This window comes from Astatotilapia calliptera, chromosome 6 (genome assembly GCF_964374335.1).
Source record: "Astatotilapia calliptera chromosome 6, fAstCal68.1, whole genome shotgun sequence".
In the NCBI taxonomy this organism is placed as follows: domain Eukaryota; kingdom Metazoa; phylum Chordata; class Actinopteri; order Cichliformes; family Cichlidae; genus Astatotilapia; species Astatotilapia calliptera.
This window is the reverse complement of record NC_137427.1, coordinates 21,655,560-21,670,476: the sequence shown is the minus strand read 5'-3', so window position 1 is coordinate 21,670,476 and position 14,917 is coordinate 21,655,560. Positions and strand designations below refer to the sequence as shown.

The 14,917-nt window shown below is 37.0% G+C and overlaps 1 protein-coding gene across 1 annotated transcript in view; it reads right to left on the bottom strand.

Moving 5' to 3' along the window:
- Nucleotides 1-375: 375 nt before the first annotated feature.
- The window catches only part of ugt8 (UDP glycosyltransferase 8), a 22,382-nt gene continuing 7,840 nt past the window's right edge, over nucleotides 376-14,917 (bottom strand). Inside the window, exons 3-6 of the mRNA XM_026171075.2 lie at nucleotides 13,063-13,205; nucleotides 6,868-6,944; nucleotides 5,611-5,830; nucleotides 376-4,575 (exon numbers count right to left, since the gene is read on the bottom strand). Of these exons, the coding sequence (XP_026026860.1) occupies nucleotides 4,197-4,575; nucleotides 5,611-5,830; nucleotides 6,868-6,944; nucleotides 13,063-13,205 (819 nt within the window). The 3' untranslated portion in view covers nucleotides 376-4,196. The remainder of the gene's footprint in view (nucleotides 4,576-5,610; nucleotides 5,831-6,867; nucleotides 6,945-13,062; nucleotides 13,206-14,917) is intronic.

Below are 14,917 nucleotides of genomic sequence, written 5' to 3'. Positions count from 1 at the left end.
CATACAGCATTAGATAACCCCATCTATCCACGTGTGTGTGCGTGCATGTGCAGTTGGCTACTTTAGATGATTCGACCATTTGATACCTACAAAAGCCTCTTGCTGCTTGGTAACAATTCCAGACAGAAAGCCTATACATCCCCTATCACACTGAGACTGGCTGCATCAACTGCTGCAATCAGCATCAGCCTTGTCTGGGCTCAAAAACATGAATCGCATGCGCTCCTCTGTTCAATACTGCTGCACAGTGGCATCGAGGGCATGTAACAGTTTATAACGATATGATTTTGTTTTTCTTATTCTTGTATATTTTAGTTTGGCGAGAAATTATATGCGACACTGTAGGAAGCGCGGGAAAAAAGTTTCAGTCATCTCTGCAAACAAAATATGCTTTTTTTATTCAGCATTAGCATTTTGTTTACAATCTATTTACAACATGGACACACATGACAGAACAAGTGAGGACTTTTTTTTTTTTTTTGCCTAGATTTAAAATGAAAGTAAAATAATGTCGAACCAACTACAGTGAAGTGAGGACAGGTAAGGATGGCGCAAAAGACGGCAGAATACACAAGGAATTAAAGAGAAAGACAAAGATGTGGACAAAGGGAACAAGCTAGTACACTACAGAAAACAGAGCAATGATCAGTTATTCAAGCAGGTAAAATATAGACATCACGAGAACAGATACACTCGACTTTATATTTACTGAAACATAAAGTTGGGACATTTAAGTATGTAGGGTACAACATTATTAATACTGAAAAAATAAAAAAAATAAAAAAACAAAAAAAACAACCATCTTTACAAACATTTCTCTTCAGATCCTGTTCATAGCTTGCGTAGCACTAGCAGGCCCATCAGCCATACCCACCATGGGCTGGGTTGGGCTGTGCAAGTGATGTTATAGCTCACAGAGAAAGGAAGGTCATAAAACTTCTCTGAAATATTTTAAAGTATTTGTGAACATTTTGTTCTTAACAACGTTGACTAGGTTAAATGTTCCGTTGCCATTACATTAAGGTTGTTGTTGTTGGTAAACAGTCCCTCTGCTATGATTCCATCCATTAAAAAAAAGGTAGAAGAACAAGAAGAAGCACAGTATGTGTAGCTTGGTAGTTTGATAAATCAACTAAAGATCCCACGTTCGTGATTTTTTTTTCTTCTCCTATGCCTACGAGCACCTTCTAAAATACAAATTAGAAGGATAATGAAACCCTGCAGACTCTAAAGATGATCTTCGACTGGCCTTGTACTTTGAACTCAGCAAAAGAGAATTTCCCCACAGGGACAGTTATCACTTTGACACATCATTATTCATTGTAAATGAGGGGTTTATTTCTATAGTTTGAACTATGTCAATCCTTTTTTCCCTTTTAAATACCTCTCTGTTACCTGTATTTACAATTAGCAGGCACAGTGGCAAAAATTAAGAGTAGAAATAGTGACAACAGTTAGGTCATATACAGTCATGGCCAGAGTTTTGGATAGTTTTGACTTGACTCTTCAAGATTCAGCTCAAGTGCAGTTATTGAATCATCAAAGGGTTAAACAAAAATACTGCATGAACAACTAAAGAATTAAAACCTTTTTTTCCAATGCAGTTTCTTATTTTCAAGATCTCAGATATAATTGAAAAGACCGGGTGAGTTTTTTTTTTTTTGTTGTTCCTCTTCCCATAAATTTAGCAGGTAAAATAGATTTCAAGCATGGAATTTGCATTTGGAAATCATAGCTGTGAAATGAGGTCAAAAGGAATCTCAATAAAACTGAAACAGACCTCATTCAAGGTCCCAAAACAAAGCAAATTCATTAGATACACAAAGAAAAACCAGGGTTTTGGTGAAGAGGAAAATAAGCCTGGATGCTAAATGAAGGCAACAGGTGTATGATCCCAGGATCCTTTATACAATAAAAACACCAAAACCAGAAGAAACCAACCAAACTTCATAAAAGCTATTAGAAAAGTCAGACCACTTCTGGAATTGCACTCTTCAACAGGTTGAAACTTAGAGCGGACCATGTCCAGAATGATGGAAAGAAAAAAAAGATACACGATATTTGGGACAACTCACAATCAATAACATAACACGGTAAGGCCAATATAATGAATGGGCTTGAGTGGTTTCAAGTGGCTCTGGGTCACTAGTATTTACTGATGATGGGACAGTCTAAAGTCAACAGATCGATACTTTCTGCTCATATTTAGCCAAATGCAGCAAAGCTGACTGGGTAACTGTTCAGACGGACAATGACCGAAAGCATGTTGTGAAATGAACCCAGTTTTTGAAGTTAATGACCTGGAATATTGTGCAATCACTGAAGCGGCCCTCTGATCTCAACCTGATTAAGCTGCATTTCACTTCCAAAGCAAACCTAAAGACTGAAGACAATAACTGAAAAAAACCTTAGACATGTCCATGGGTTCTAGGCATCAGTAGTTACTGAGTGCAAGTAATTTTTAACCCTTTATTAAAAGAATGACTATTTTATTTACCAATTATATTTGAGCCCGAGAAAACAGGCTTAAACTGTTGTACTTCGACAGTTAATGCAGCGTTTTTGTTCGGACCCCTGAATTAAAACAAAGCCTCCACTTGAACTGATATTGATATTTTGATATTGTGAGTGCCACTGTTCAAACACCACACGTGAACCACATCTGTTGTGCTTCATTCATGCACCCATCCTAGTCCAGAACAACCACACACACGTATTCAAGCACACTGCGTACCCATAAATCTGTGTAACTGTGTACAGAATGTGAATAACTCACACTCAGAATTAATATAATTACAGAAGGTAAGTTCGCACATAAACCTCAACAGCATTTCTAAAAGATTTACAGAAGTGAAGCGCTGAGTGGAAATCTACCTGAACAGAATAATTTAAAAATATCTGTAACACATTAGAATTAAAACATTTATTAACAAATCATTAACAGCTGAATCATAGTTGAATGATGTACAATGTGAAGTGTAGCACTGGAAATGACATCAAAAAATAGGAGAGAGAGATGAGGGCTGAAGAATTAAAATATGGGGCTGATGATGCAACTAATCATGAGTGTAAGTAATGCCCAGACTCCTCCCCTCACTACATGAGCTTAAGTAGCTTTCTGATTTTACTTTGCCTGTTCATAATATTGTAATATCGTTACTGCAGAAAAAAAGAAAAAAAGAAAAAAAAAAACATGATCACCTTTTCACAAGGACAAGCCACATAGAGTTCGGCAGAGTCGCTCTCTACCACAACAAAAGTCAGTCAAGAGATAATGCAAAGACCGCACAGCTAAGTGCAGTCACAAGTTGGCACCACCTTGTGAAAAGGGAAAACAGTGCATGAACAAACTGGCCAGCCTGAAGACAACAGTACATTCTGTGGATAATGCAATTAAAGAACACGCAGACTGGGCCATACTCACGCTGACTGCTGCCATCAGCTGTTTCTTTGTTTGTCTGTTTCACGAGTATGAAGGACAAGGGTGGAGTGCAGATGTGGGCTAAGGATTCGGAGTGTACATGGTGCTGTCACACCGACCGAGATATGAAATAAATTAAAAATAAGACGCGTTAAAAAGTCTGATCATTAAAATGCATTTGTACAGTAATAAATAGTTTTACCCTCTATTTACAGTTCACCAAACACTTCTGCAGTTAAAAACATTTAATGCTAAATCTTTCAAAAGCCATCTTAATTTGTTTTGTTTTGATTTTTCGAGGATGAGAGGGTTGGCGCTCAAGATTCCCCCTCTTCATCATCCTTCCACTGGTAAGGAAGGCAGGAAGACAGAGAACAGGCAGGAAAGAAGACGCACGGGTAGAAATAATGTCCCCAAATATGTCTTTCCTGTGTTTCATCCTCAAAGAATTCACAAATTTAATGATGTATTGCTGCACCTGCTGTTGTGGTTGTTAAAGTTTTTGTTAAATATACCTCATTACACACACACACACACACATTCACCCATATTCACACACACACACAGATTTTGAGCACCCGATGTCTTGCTCTGTCCTCACACGACGCATTGTGTATCCTTTCCACAGCCTCTTGCTTGTTCTGAGTAGCAGTTGCCACTAGACGCAGACCTAAGAACAGCCTTCTTTCCAAACTTTCATAAAACCAGTGAACCAAAAGCTAGAGCTGAGTCTGTAGGGCAACTTCTTCCTCATCCCTCCTAACCTTTCGAAGCATCAATTGATCTTCTTTTCATTTTTCAAGGAGCCGTTGCGTTTGTGTTTCCCATTGGCCATGTTCTCATTATGGCAATGTCCATTGGCCATGCTGCCATCATCTCTGACGTTATCGCCTCTGCTGTGGTCCCTGGACCTGCCCCTCAGCAATCGTGCCAACCGGCGTAGGGCAAAGACCGCAAGAGCCATGGCAGCCCCTACAGTAATGACCACATCCAGCAGGAAATACTGGTAGAGGGACACCTCATATACAGCTGAGCGCAGGTGGCTCGCACCGTTGTGACGGAGAATATAGCCGATCCAGTAAACAGCCCTGCTCACAGGGTGGCCTGGTTGATCTTTGTGAATATTGGAGAGATAACGGGCTTGCTGGCGGTACCTAGGTTGGTAGGTAGAGGAAAAGTGAGATGGCATAAAAAATGAGGAAGGAGATTTGTTGAACAAACACTGCAGTCACAACCAAATCAACATATAGCTTAAAATATGAAATATTATAGACACCCTAAATCACAATGACCTGATATCATGAAAGGTCACCAGGGGGTGTGCTACGACGCTAAGAAAAGCTCGAAGTCAGAGTTCCCTGTGTGGCTTTCTTTATCTTGCTAAATCACCATAGTAACTACTGTTGAACACATAACCTAGTCAGGAGGTTAGGTTCACCGAAAGAATCACCAATTCTCTCTTTTATTGCATGTTTTAAGAGCAATGTAAACTCTATGCAGGGAGAATGCGTGTGCAGGTTGTTAAAACATACTTTATGAAAAACACTAAATGAACTGTAGGTAGCAATGCCAGAATGTACATGTGCAGAAAATATAGAAATGTTTTTGTATTGTAGCTATTTTTGAATTGCAGCAATAAAGTTAACTGGCAACTAACTAAAGTGATTTCCACGCCTCCGATATTAGGCAGTAACATTTAATGTTTAAACGTATCCAATTAAAAGTTTCAGAGCTCTAATGTGTGGCTGTCATCTTAAAAATAAACAGCAGCACAGAGCGCTGTTGACAGTAATTAAACTGAATTAAAATGTTTATTTTACCACAGTGTGTTAAATCACCAGATTAACCGTTTTCTGCAGCATTAATCTCGTCTTAAATCGCAACAATTGCATTTTACTGTTATTTTTTAATGTTAATTAAAGATTTTTGTCAGGTTTTTTTAATCATCATCGGCACCATCAGATAACATTCACTCAGAGGGATCATTTTGTGCAGAACAGCAGTCACATGATCTGTGAAAAACGCCTTTTTATATGAATGGAGTCTCAAGCATAGAGCCCAGCCTACTTCATAATACCCGTTATCTCTGACTTGGGTTTTAGGTTTTAGGTAAGCTAAAACCTAAAAGCCTTTTATCAGATCTCACTGATAAAAGCAATAATACACAAAGCAGTACAAGACAAACTAACCTGGTGTCTGTGATGACGCTGCTCAGGGCTGTAAAGAGGTCTTCCTCTGTCATGTATTTCCAGTGCAACATGATTCCCATTCCTTTGGCTGCTACGCGCGTCATAGTATCATAATGGTCACCAAAAAGAGGTACACCCACCACCGGCACACCATGATACATGGCCTCATAGATGCTATTCAAGCCCCCATGGCTCAGGAACGCTCTTGTGTTAGCGTGACCTAGATGACAAGAAACAACAGGTGGTTTTTTGTATGTTATGCATAAAGTTTTTGACGGGGCTGTTTTGCTAAGGTTAGAAACAGTTTAGAGAAAGTGAAACAGCAGCACATCAGGCATCATTCAAAAAGAAAACCAGAAAAAAAAAAAAAAAAAGGAAAACATTTTATGACCATGGCTTAGAGCAGTGGGTAACCATAACACCACAGAAAAACATACATTGTTATTTTTAATTTTATAATGCTTACTGTCCTAGTGTGTGTCCTGCAGGTAAAATGGCATTACATCGTCGCATAATCAAGTCCTTGCTGTCAGACTTTGAATGTGGCATATTCCTCATCCCTGTCAGGCACAATGAACCTGTGTGTATTCTTTCTAGTGAGGTTAATAAGTATGTGAAGAAGGGATCCATACTACACAAAACCTAGTGAGCCACACCCACAGGGTGAAACCAACAACTCCTGAGGGATGTGTAAAAACTTGTCATCAAGCAGTAGTACAAAAAATTTACGTTCTTACTTTTTTCAAGGTAAATATAATAACAGAAGAGTTCCTACAGTTTTTTAAAATCTTGTTTTTATTTTCTTTGAGTTTAGTTTCATTTAGTTTTCAGTGTGAGTTTACATCTTTCAGACTCATTTCTGTAATTTTAATGTTTTATATTTGATATTGTGAATTATTGTAATGGGGGCTCTTCATCAGATTAGAATTTAAGAAGGTCTGAACGGGTATTATAACACAAACGACACTTTGTGGAAACGGTTAACTCACATACATGTTAGTGTTACCGTTTCTAGGAAATGCACTGAGGTCTGCTCATATTTGTTAAATTTGACTAATCTTGCAAAGACAAGATCAAAATTACATGGTCTATATATTTTTAATTTATTTCTCGATGAACATGAACAATGATTTTTTAACTACATGTATTTTGATTTGCAGTTTTAGTTAACTAGAATCACCTCGATCTGAGTCGCAAACAAAATATGTTGATAAAAGAACTGGATGCTACGTTTTTTTAATGATCTCATGTCCTTACCTAATAAGTCATTCTGAGGCATCCAATCAACAAGCTTGGTGTTGTTGCCAAGGTTACTGGGTGGCACGCCAGAGAATCTGAGGAGGAGGAAACAATGCAGAGGACAAACATTGAAGCAATTTATTTTAGTTTTGAGAAGAAAATCTTAAATTTAAGCCAATTGAGAAAAAAAAAAATCTTGAGGTGCTTTAAGCAAAGTAACAATTTATTAGATTGAATAACGCACTTGCTAACACCTTGATAAAGTGTGACATTATTTTAAAGTGCTACCCAGACTTTACCAGTAAAAATCAAGTAAGAAAGTCCAAGTTTCTTCATACTACACAAGTGTTTGCATGTCACACTGTCTCTTGATTGCAGTTTTCAAATGCTAAATGAGGTCAGTAATATAGAGCACGGTTGGTAGAGCGTGGGGCCAGAAATAGTCTGTTTCCAACCACAGTGACTAACTCCGCACTGTGGTGCAGTGGCAAACAGTGTCGGTTGTGTAGCTCAAGCAGTCTAGTGCCACATCTACTAATTGCGATTCTTTCTGCTACAATGTATAATTTCTTAACACTTCTAAGACACTGGGGGGGGAAATAATTAAAATTATGAAAATATAAAAGAACAAAAGGGGACTACTGAGTGTACAACGACACTCACTGCACAGGTTTTCACCTTGATTGCTAATGAACACTTAGTGATTAGTGTGAATTTCCACAATAATGTGCTCAGTCAAATTCTTTTTTTTTTTAAACAATGTAGTGTTTTAACACAAAGATTTGGATGTTTAGTCCTAAGAGATCAGAAGTTATCCATAAAGATTATGCGAGTTGTGTTCATCCCTCACATTATTGCGAGGATTAGTCTGCCAGACAAATCACAGTGACTAACTTTAAAAAACGATATAACCGACAAACTAAAGAGACAGTCTGGTCAATGCATTTTTTTAGCTGCTAAGAGCTGTGATATATGTAAATGAGGATAATAGTAAATGCCAGCCAGACAAGGTCATTTCGAAACTGTAAGAAAACGTATACACAAAATGAATCATGCACAAAATATAGAAAATCGTATCTTTTGAAAAATGAGACCGATACTACGGCAACAGTGAATCTACACTGACCTATATTAACAAATTTAGTTGTTACAATCCACCTGCCAACACCTTTAGCAGCACATGGTAACATTATCTTATTTCTGTTTTTTCCCACCCCTTTTTGTCCAGCCTCAAAAACCTTTTTGTTTACTTCGTCTTGGTTTACATTCTTTTACTGATAATCTTTTTCTCTTTGGCTTAATGTGTAACTTCCCCTGGATAATGAAACGGCCCAGTCTTTGTTAATTTTGTTAAATGGTGCGAGTCCTATCGTCAGTTAACCATATCTAAGACAGAAGTACGCATACACAAGAGGTCACATTGTCTAAGGGTCAGATAGTGGAATGTATTTGTTCTCAAAAATATCTCGCAACAGTCACTGACTCTAAACTGAACTTTGAAGCAAACTGTGAAGCTGTGTGCACAAAAAGAGGCTATCATGTTTGAGGAAGCTCTGTCATCTCCACATTGATAAAACCCACTGATGATTTTATCATGCTTCTTTTGAATGTCTTTTGTCCTTTTCCTTGGTATCATATCTGTAATGAACAGAAACTCACTCAAATTGTTAAATTGTCTGATCTGTGAGCCACAGCTGAGCCCAGCACCCCTCTATACCCTGTATTTCCTCAGTATTTTGTATTATGCTTATCTGTTAGCTATGGTCCATGTTTGTATTGAAAAATGGAGAACAGAATACAAACACACACCTTTAATATCACGAAAAAACTCTAGGACTGACTCTCAGGTAATAAATCTACATCGTTTACCTCTATGCAAGTTTCTGTGTGCAAAGTGTAGAAGTAAATTACTGGTCACTAAAACACTTGTCAAGTGGTTTCTGGCTCTCTGTGATATCGCCAACTGATCAGGGGAGACATATTGCTTAACCAAATGGTGATGCCAAAACGACATGAAATACACCAGTGATTTATTCATTCTGAACTTCTCTTTCACACTCGTGCTTCTTTGGGCCTCAATCAACTACTTTGTTGATAATGTTCGATCTAAAATTTCAAGTGTTGCCGATGCAGTTGCTTACATCATGGTAAAAAATCTAAATGTAGATACGCTTATTATGAGTTTTATAAATGCCTTTGGTTATCGTATATCAGGGAAAAAAAAAAAAAAAAACACACACACACACTTCAGAAAATTTTTAACATACTTCTAGACTGACTGGAAATGTGGGTGTGTCTTTCTGGCACAGTACTGAACTGGTTTGAATCTAAGTAACAGGGAGAAGTTGTGTCAACTGGCAGTAGCACTTCAGTACAGACAAAAATGACATTACGATCCACAGCATGCTACTTCAAACTTAAATCATGGGAACCAAAAAGTAATAAATAAAAGGAAAATTAAAAAGAAACAAGTTTGTAAAAAATTTCTTACTGTAATTATGCAACTTAAACACAAATCTGCAAACCATATCTCCAGGGGACTTTAAGCCATTACATAAACTTAATCAATGTTTACATGTGCAAAACAATATTTCTTAATTCAATGACAAAAACTAGCTATATGGATTACACCAGCTCGCAGTGGTTTTAAATCAGTGCCCCCCAAATCTGCAGTTGTGACAGGGATGTTAACTGGGCTTTTTTGTTCTGCACATTGTGCAACTTAAAAAGTAAATGTTAAAAAAACTAAAAAAACAACACAACGTACAGTTGTACTTACTCTTGATCTATTGTTTTATGCAAAGCATTTAGAATTACCTTGAGGTTGAAAGCACCTAGACAAATGAACTTGATTTGCATCAACAAAAGCTGAAAAGCAAAAGTGCTTTTGTACTCACAGGTGTTTAAGTTCTTCTAAATGCCTGTGTATGTCTGCATGTAAGCGTCAATAGAAAATTTTTTATATACTTTTTTTTTTTTATGTCTTTGACATTGAAAATGTTATGTGGTGGAAGCAAAACATTAAAATTAATTACCGGTACATATTTTTTCTGACTGACATTTCTGGCAAGAATCCCTTTGACTGTCTACAGCGCCCGAGACATAGAACAGTGATACATAAATTTTTTGTTGCAAAATTACATAAGCATTGCAAGTACCTATAGAGCTTCAAAGAACATCACCATCATTGATCGGGTGGAATTCCTTGCGGTTGTGCCACGTGACTTACTGCTTGGAACAGTATGTTTACTTAAATAACAAAAGTCTTTCCAATAAGCTGACATTTTCCTAGAGCCACAAGACATGCAAAGTTTACCGAGCAAGCCTACCTGAATTTTGCCACCACTTTATATGTACACAGCACATTTTAAAGGTAGCGTTTACAAACTAAAAACTTAAGCAAAACTCATTAACTTAATCATCTTAGGTCTCATGTTTATTTCTGGGGCACCCTGACCTCCAAGACAGAAAAAAAATAATACTTAGAATTTCTTGGTTCATTTTAAATATATCAAAAATAAAACAATTCCATTGCATTTTATTTTGAATTTAAAATTCATTACTTAAATACCATTTTCAATTCTCTTCTTGGTCGGCAATAAAGAAAATAATGCACTCGACTCAAAAATATGCAGATCATGCCACTGACTAAATACTCGTGTGTTTTTTGTGTGGGGAGGCATTTCCGCAAATTCAGCATATGCATGCTACATTATGACTCCCATCTGTCCATCTCTGTCTGCTTCCCTCCCCAGCCCAAACTCTTTCATCTGTCTTTAACAAAGCACCAATTCACCATCCTGCCCATCAAAGCCTACATTCATGGAGCCAATTATCAATGACACAATTCATTTGGCTCCCTGATACCGTCATCAGCCTTCTTCCTTTTTAACCTCTTAGTTTAGAAGGGAAACTAAAAGCTGCATTAACATACAATATCGCATAACTGTTGCCCTTTAAAAGAGGATCTTGTTTGTTCTCTACTGTGATGAGATTCCTGTATAAAAAGCCTGATTATCATACCATGAAAAATTAGGGAAGTGAAAATAGGGAATGTGTTTCATTTTACTATACGCAACAAAAGAGATGAATCCGTATCATAAAATGTTGCACACATAAACACAACCCGCATTTTTTTTTTTTTTTTTAATAGTCATCAAGGTAATATTGCAACCACAATGGAATCATCTGAGGTCCCTCCACCCAGTTTTTACAACAGTCAATTCTTGCAGTTTAACATTGCATGGGTAAGTTCACTTGTTCCTCTTTACCACCTCTCTCACCAAAACTAAATAAAAGACGTCACGCATATGTACGATGGCCTCATTTTACTAAGACACAGAAGGTCAGTAAGCTAACACGAATAAACTGGCACACGGCAAGAACAAAGGAGTCCTATTTCGCCTTGAGCTTTAGCGATCTGTTTAATCTGTATTTTCCAAAAGAAAAGAAAACAATCCCAATAAGATAATCAGTAAAGTCAGCACAGAGGTCTTTTTTTTTTAAATTATTTATTTATTTATTTATTAGTGACTCTGAAATTTATCCTTGCACTTCTTGCCTTTTCTTTTTCACCACGTGTGGGATTTAAACGTGTGATGATAGTATACAAAGGCCAACTCGAGAGAAAAGGAATGGCACAATGTGGTATTATCTCTTTTTAAGACTTAAGTGTTACAATAAAATGAAGACTGATCACTGAAATATCTGTACTTGCAGTCCGAACACAAAAAACATGACAAGAAAACCTAAATCTCTGACCTAAAACCTAATAAAGACAGCATGCAGTGACATACCTGCATTTACACAGAGGAAAACATAATGGAAGGTTAACAGTTCACTTGCATGACATCACTGGAAACTGTGTAGTCAGGCCTCTACAAACTAGCTGCCAACCCTCTACATGCAGGTGCCTGTTCTGCATTATATACCCATCAGTGTAATGTTAAGTGTATCTACTGCAAATCAGTACTTTGCTCCTGGATTCACATTACACAAAAAAAAAGTATTATTATGTGATAAAATTTCCTTAAACCAAATAGTTATCCTTTATCCCATATTTAGTTAAAATATCCATAGAAATGTGGGTCAATGTGGTAAATGAATGGCAAGCTTTTCAAATATACCTGTTAATGATTAAAAGGTTGATGGATGGTTTTAATGTAACATTAAACTACTACCTCTCGTTATTAATTAATCCTGAAAGCAGTAAACAGAACTGAATATGCTGCAAATGCAGTTCTGCGGCTAAAAGTGAAGTAGCTCCTGTCGTGTCACATGGTCATATATTGTCTGCACCTCATTCACATATGCAAAAGTGTGTTTATCAGAGCAGTACTCGGGCTGAATTACTTGTGGCTAAATTTAGAAAGGAAAAAAAATTGCAAAGGTACTTCCATCCTTAAACTATAAAGTCACTGTCAACTGATCAAGTTTTACTGTGGCACGAACAAGTTTCAGCATTCATGGCGCAATTTTATTTGATCTACCAGATGACCTCTAGTAAAAAATGTTATGTCTCTTTCTTATGGTGGAGTAATGGCCACTGACCTTAACAGAGGCAAGTGAGGCCTAAAGTTCTTTGGATGTTGTTCTGGGGTCTTTTGTGACCTCTTAGATGAGTCGTTGCTCCGTTCTTGTAATTTTGGTCGGCCTGAGAAGGTTCACCATTGTTCCATGTTTCCACCATTTGTGGATAATGACTCTCACTGTGGTTTGCTGGAGTCCCACAGCTTTAGAAATGGCTTCATAACCTTTTCCACACTGAGAGATCCCAATTACTTTGTTTCCCATTTGTTCCTGAATTAACCTTTGAGAATGTTTTGGTCTACTCCACTTTATCAGGCAGGTTTTATTTAAATCATTTCGAGATTATCGAGAACAGGTGTGGCTTTCCGAACATGTGATACACAGCAGTTAATTTATATCATAACACCTTTATTTAGAAACTACGTTAACTTGCGTTATCTTTGTCTAATATTTAAATTTGGTTGATGATCTGAAGCATTTAAGTGAGACAAACATACAGAAACACAGAAAATCAGGAAGAGCGCATACACGTTTTACCACCACTGCAGGTTTCTCCATAAAACACAACAAACAACCAAAAAAAGAAACAGAAAAGAAAAAAAAATGCCTAGTGGAAGACTGTTGTTAATTTTAGGTTTTAGAAAGTTCTATTCACATCTTTTAAATTGAAAGTAGATTCTTTACCTCCAGATAACACGTTGGGGCAGTCTGGCAAGGGCACCTGCTAGTTTGTGAGCAATGTCACTGGAAAGGTACTTTACGCCGGCTCCAAATGACACAACTACAAAGCCGTGCTCTTCTGTGTCTTTCACCCAGTCTTCAAAACCCTGTAGGAACATGAGAAAAAAAGACCAGGGAGGGATAAAGTACAGCTTTAAAAAAAAGAAAGAAAAAAAAACATGTATTTCATATTTGAAAGTGCTTCAATTTACAATTTAACTCAGGATTTTCTTTTAGAGCCTTAAGAACAAATACATGACATCAGCGTCAATAAAGCATGACTAAGTCACATAAACTCTAAACACTGTTTTAGTTATCTGCGAAGGTTTGCAGTCACGCCTATGTGACGATAGCATTTATTGTACTGACATAGCAGAGTTTATTGTGCACATCCATTTTGACAGGTTTGCATATAAATGTAGGATGACAGTATAAGACTGAATAAATGCTACAATCTAACTTTAATATGAAAACGCAGTACACTAAACTACTTTTTTAATAATGTTAGAACAACCGGTAATCATGTCTGAAGGCTGATAAGTACAGAGGCTCTAAAACCCAATAACATATTCCAGCCTGAAAACTCTGTAGAGATGCATCTAAGCTCAGATCCTTTGATTTTTAGAATGAAATTATATGTTAATTAACAAAAAACGTAATACTCTACAACCTCAACCATTTAGTATCAACTTTGTACTACTGTCAGATTTTTCTGTGTATGAGCTGTTGATATAGGTGCAATCAAAAAACATTAGTCATTCCTGATCATCAGCAACCAAGCCCAGAAAAACTGACGCTAAATAACATTCAATATGTACACAAGTCTTTTATAACACATTTTCACCTATTCAAAATATAAACTCACATAGATGGTAATATACGTAAAGGCCAGTTAGCAACCACAGGGTATCACCAATTGCAAGGAACAAATGTATATTCCTAAATGGTCAGGAGGGTTGCTGCCTGTCACGGTGAAAATGATAACCGCTAAAGCTCCAAAGAGACAGAATCAGTTACCACCTGACAACCACGGGTCAGTGGGAGAAAAAAACAAAAGTGGATTCTCCAACTGGTTGGCAAGTAGATGCTAAAGCAGGCTTACATTTTAGTTTGAAATTCTAAGGTTTGATATATTTAAAGTTTCTAAGAAAAACAGGACTTCTTGTTGCTCGAAGAAAACTCAGCAGAGGCCTCTATCAAGAAGCAATGTCACAGATCCCTTTCAAGAGATCCCTTCATTTGAATTGCCTTTACTGGAAGCAACCCTGGTGCCTACAGTTGGCCATGTAGGAGAGTGAAATCACCAGGGTAACAATAAATTTGAGTATAGTTATCCATAATGGTGGACTGGAGCAGACGTCATTAACCCATGAATGTTTGTTTTTGAGCACTTCTGTATTATTTAAAGCCAAGTTGGGTATTTCTGTGCTCCAAGTTATAATTACTAATTGAATGTTTAACAGTCTTTGCAAGTTTGAGGCTGGCAAGGTATAGTATTATCTCTATGAGTTACAACAAGGTTAAAACATTACCTTTTATGGTATCATTTTCCAAGTAAAGCCTTTTTACAAAAAAACAAAGCAAAAAAAACAACAACTTTTGAGTACTATTGATGTGTTGAACCTAAGATTCTAGCTATCCTAATTAGAGACCATCCAATACCTTAAATGCTCGCTCTATTCAAATAAAAGATGTAAAACTATCAGCACAACAACTGAAATAACAGAACTCACGGGTTCCTACAAACTACACTAAGAAAATTATAACCACAAATCTACATATAAATCCAATACCATACGCTTTTAAAGCACTCTTCCTG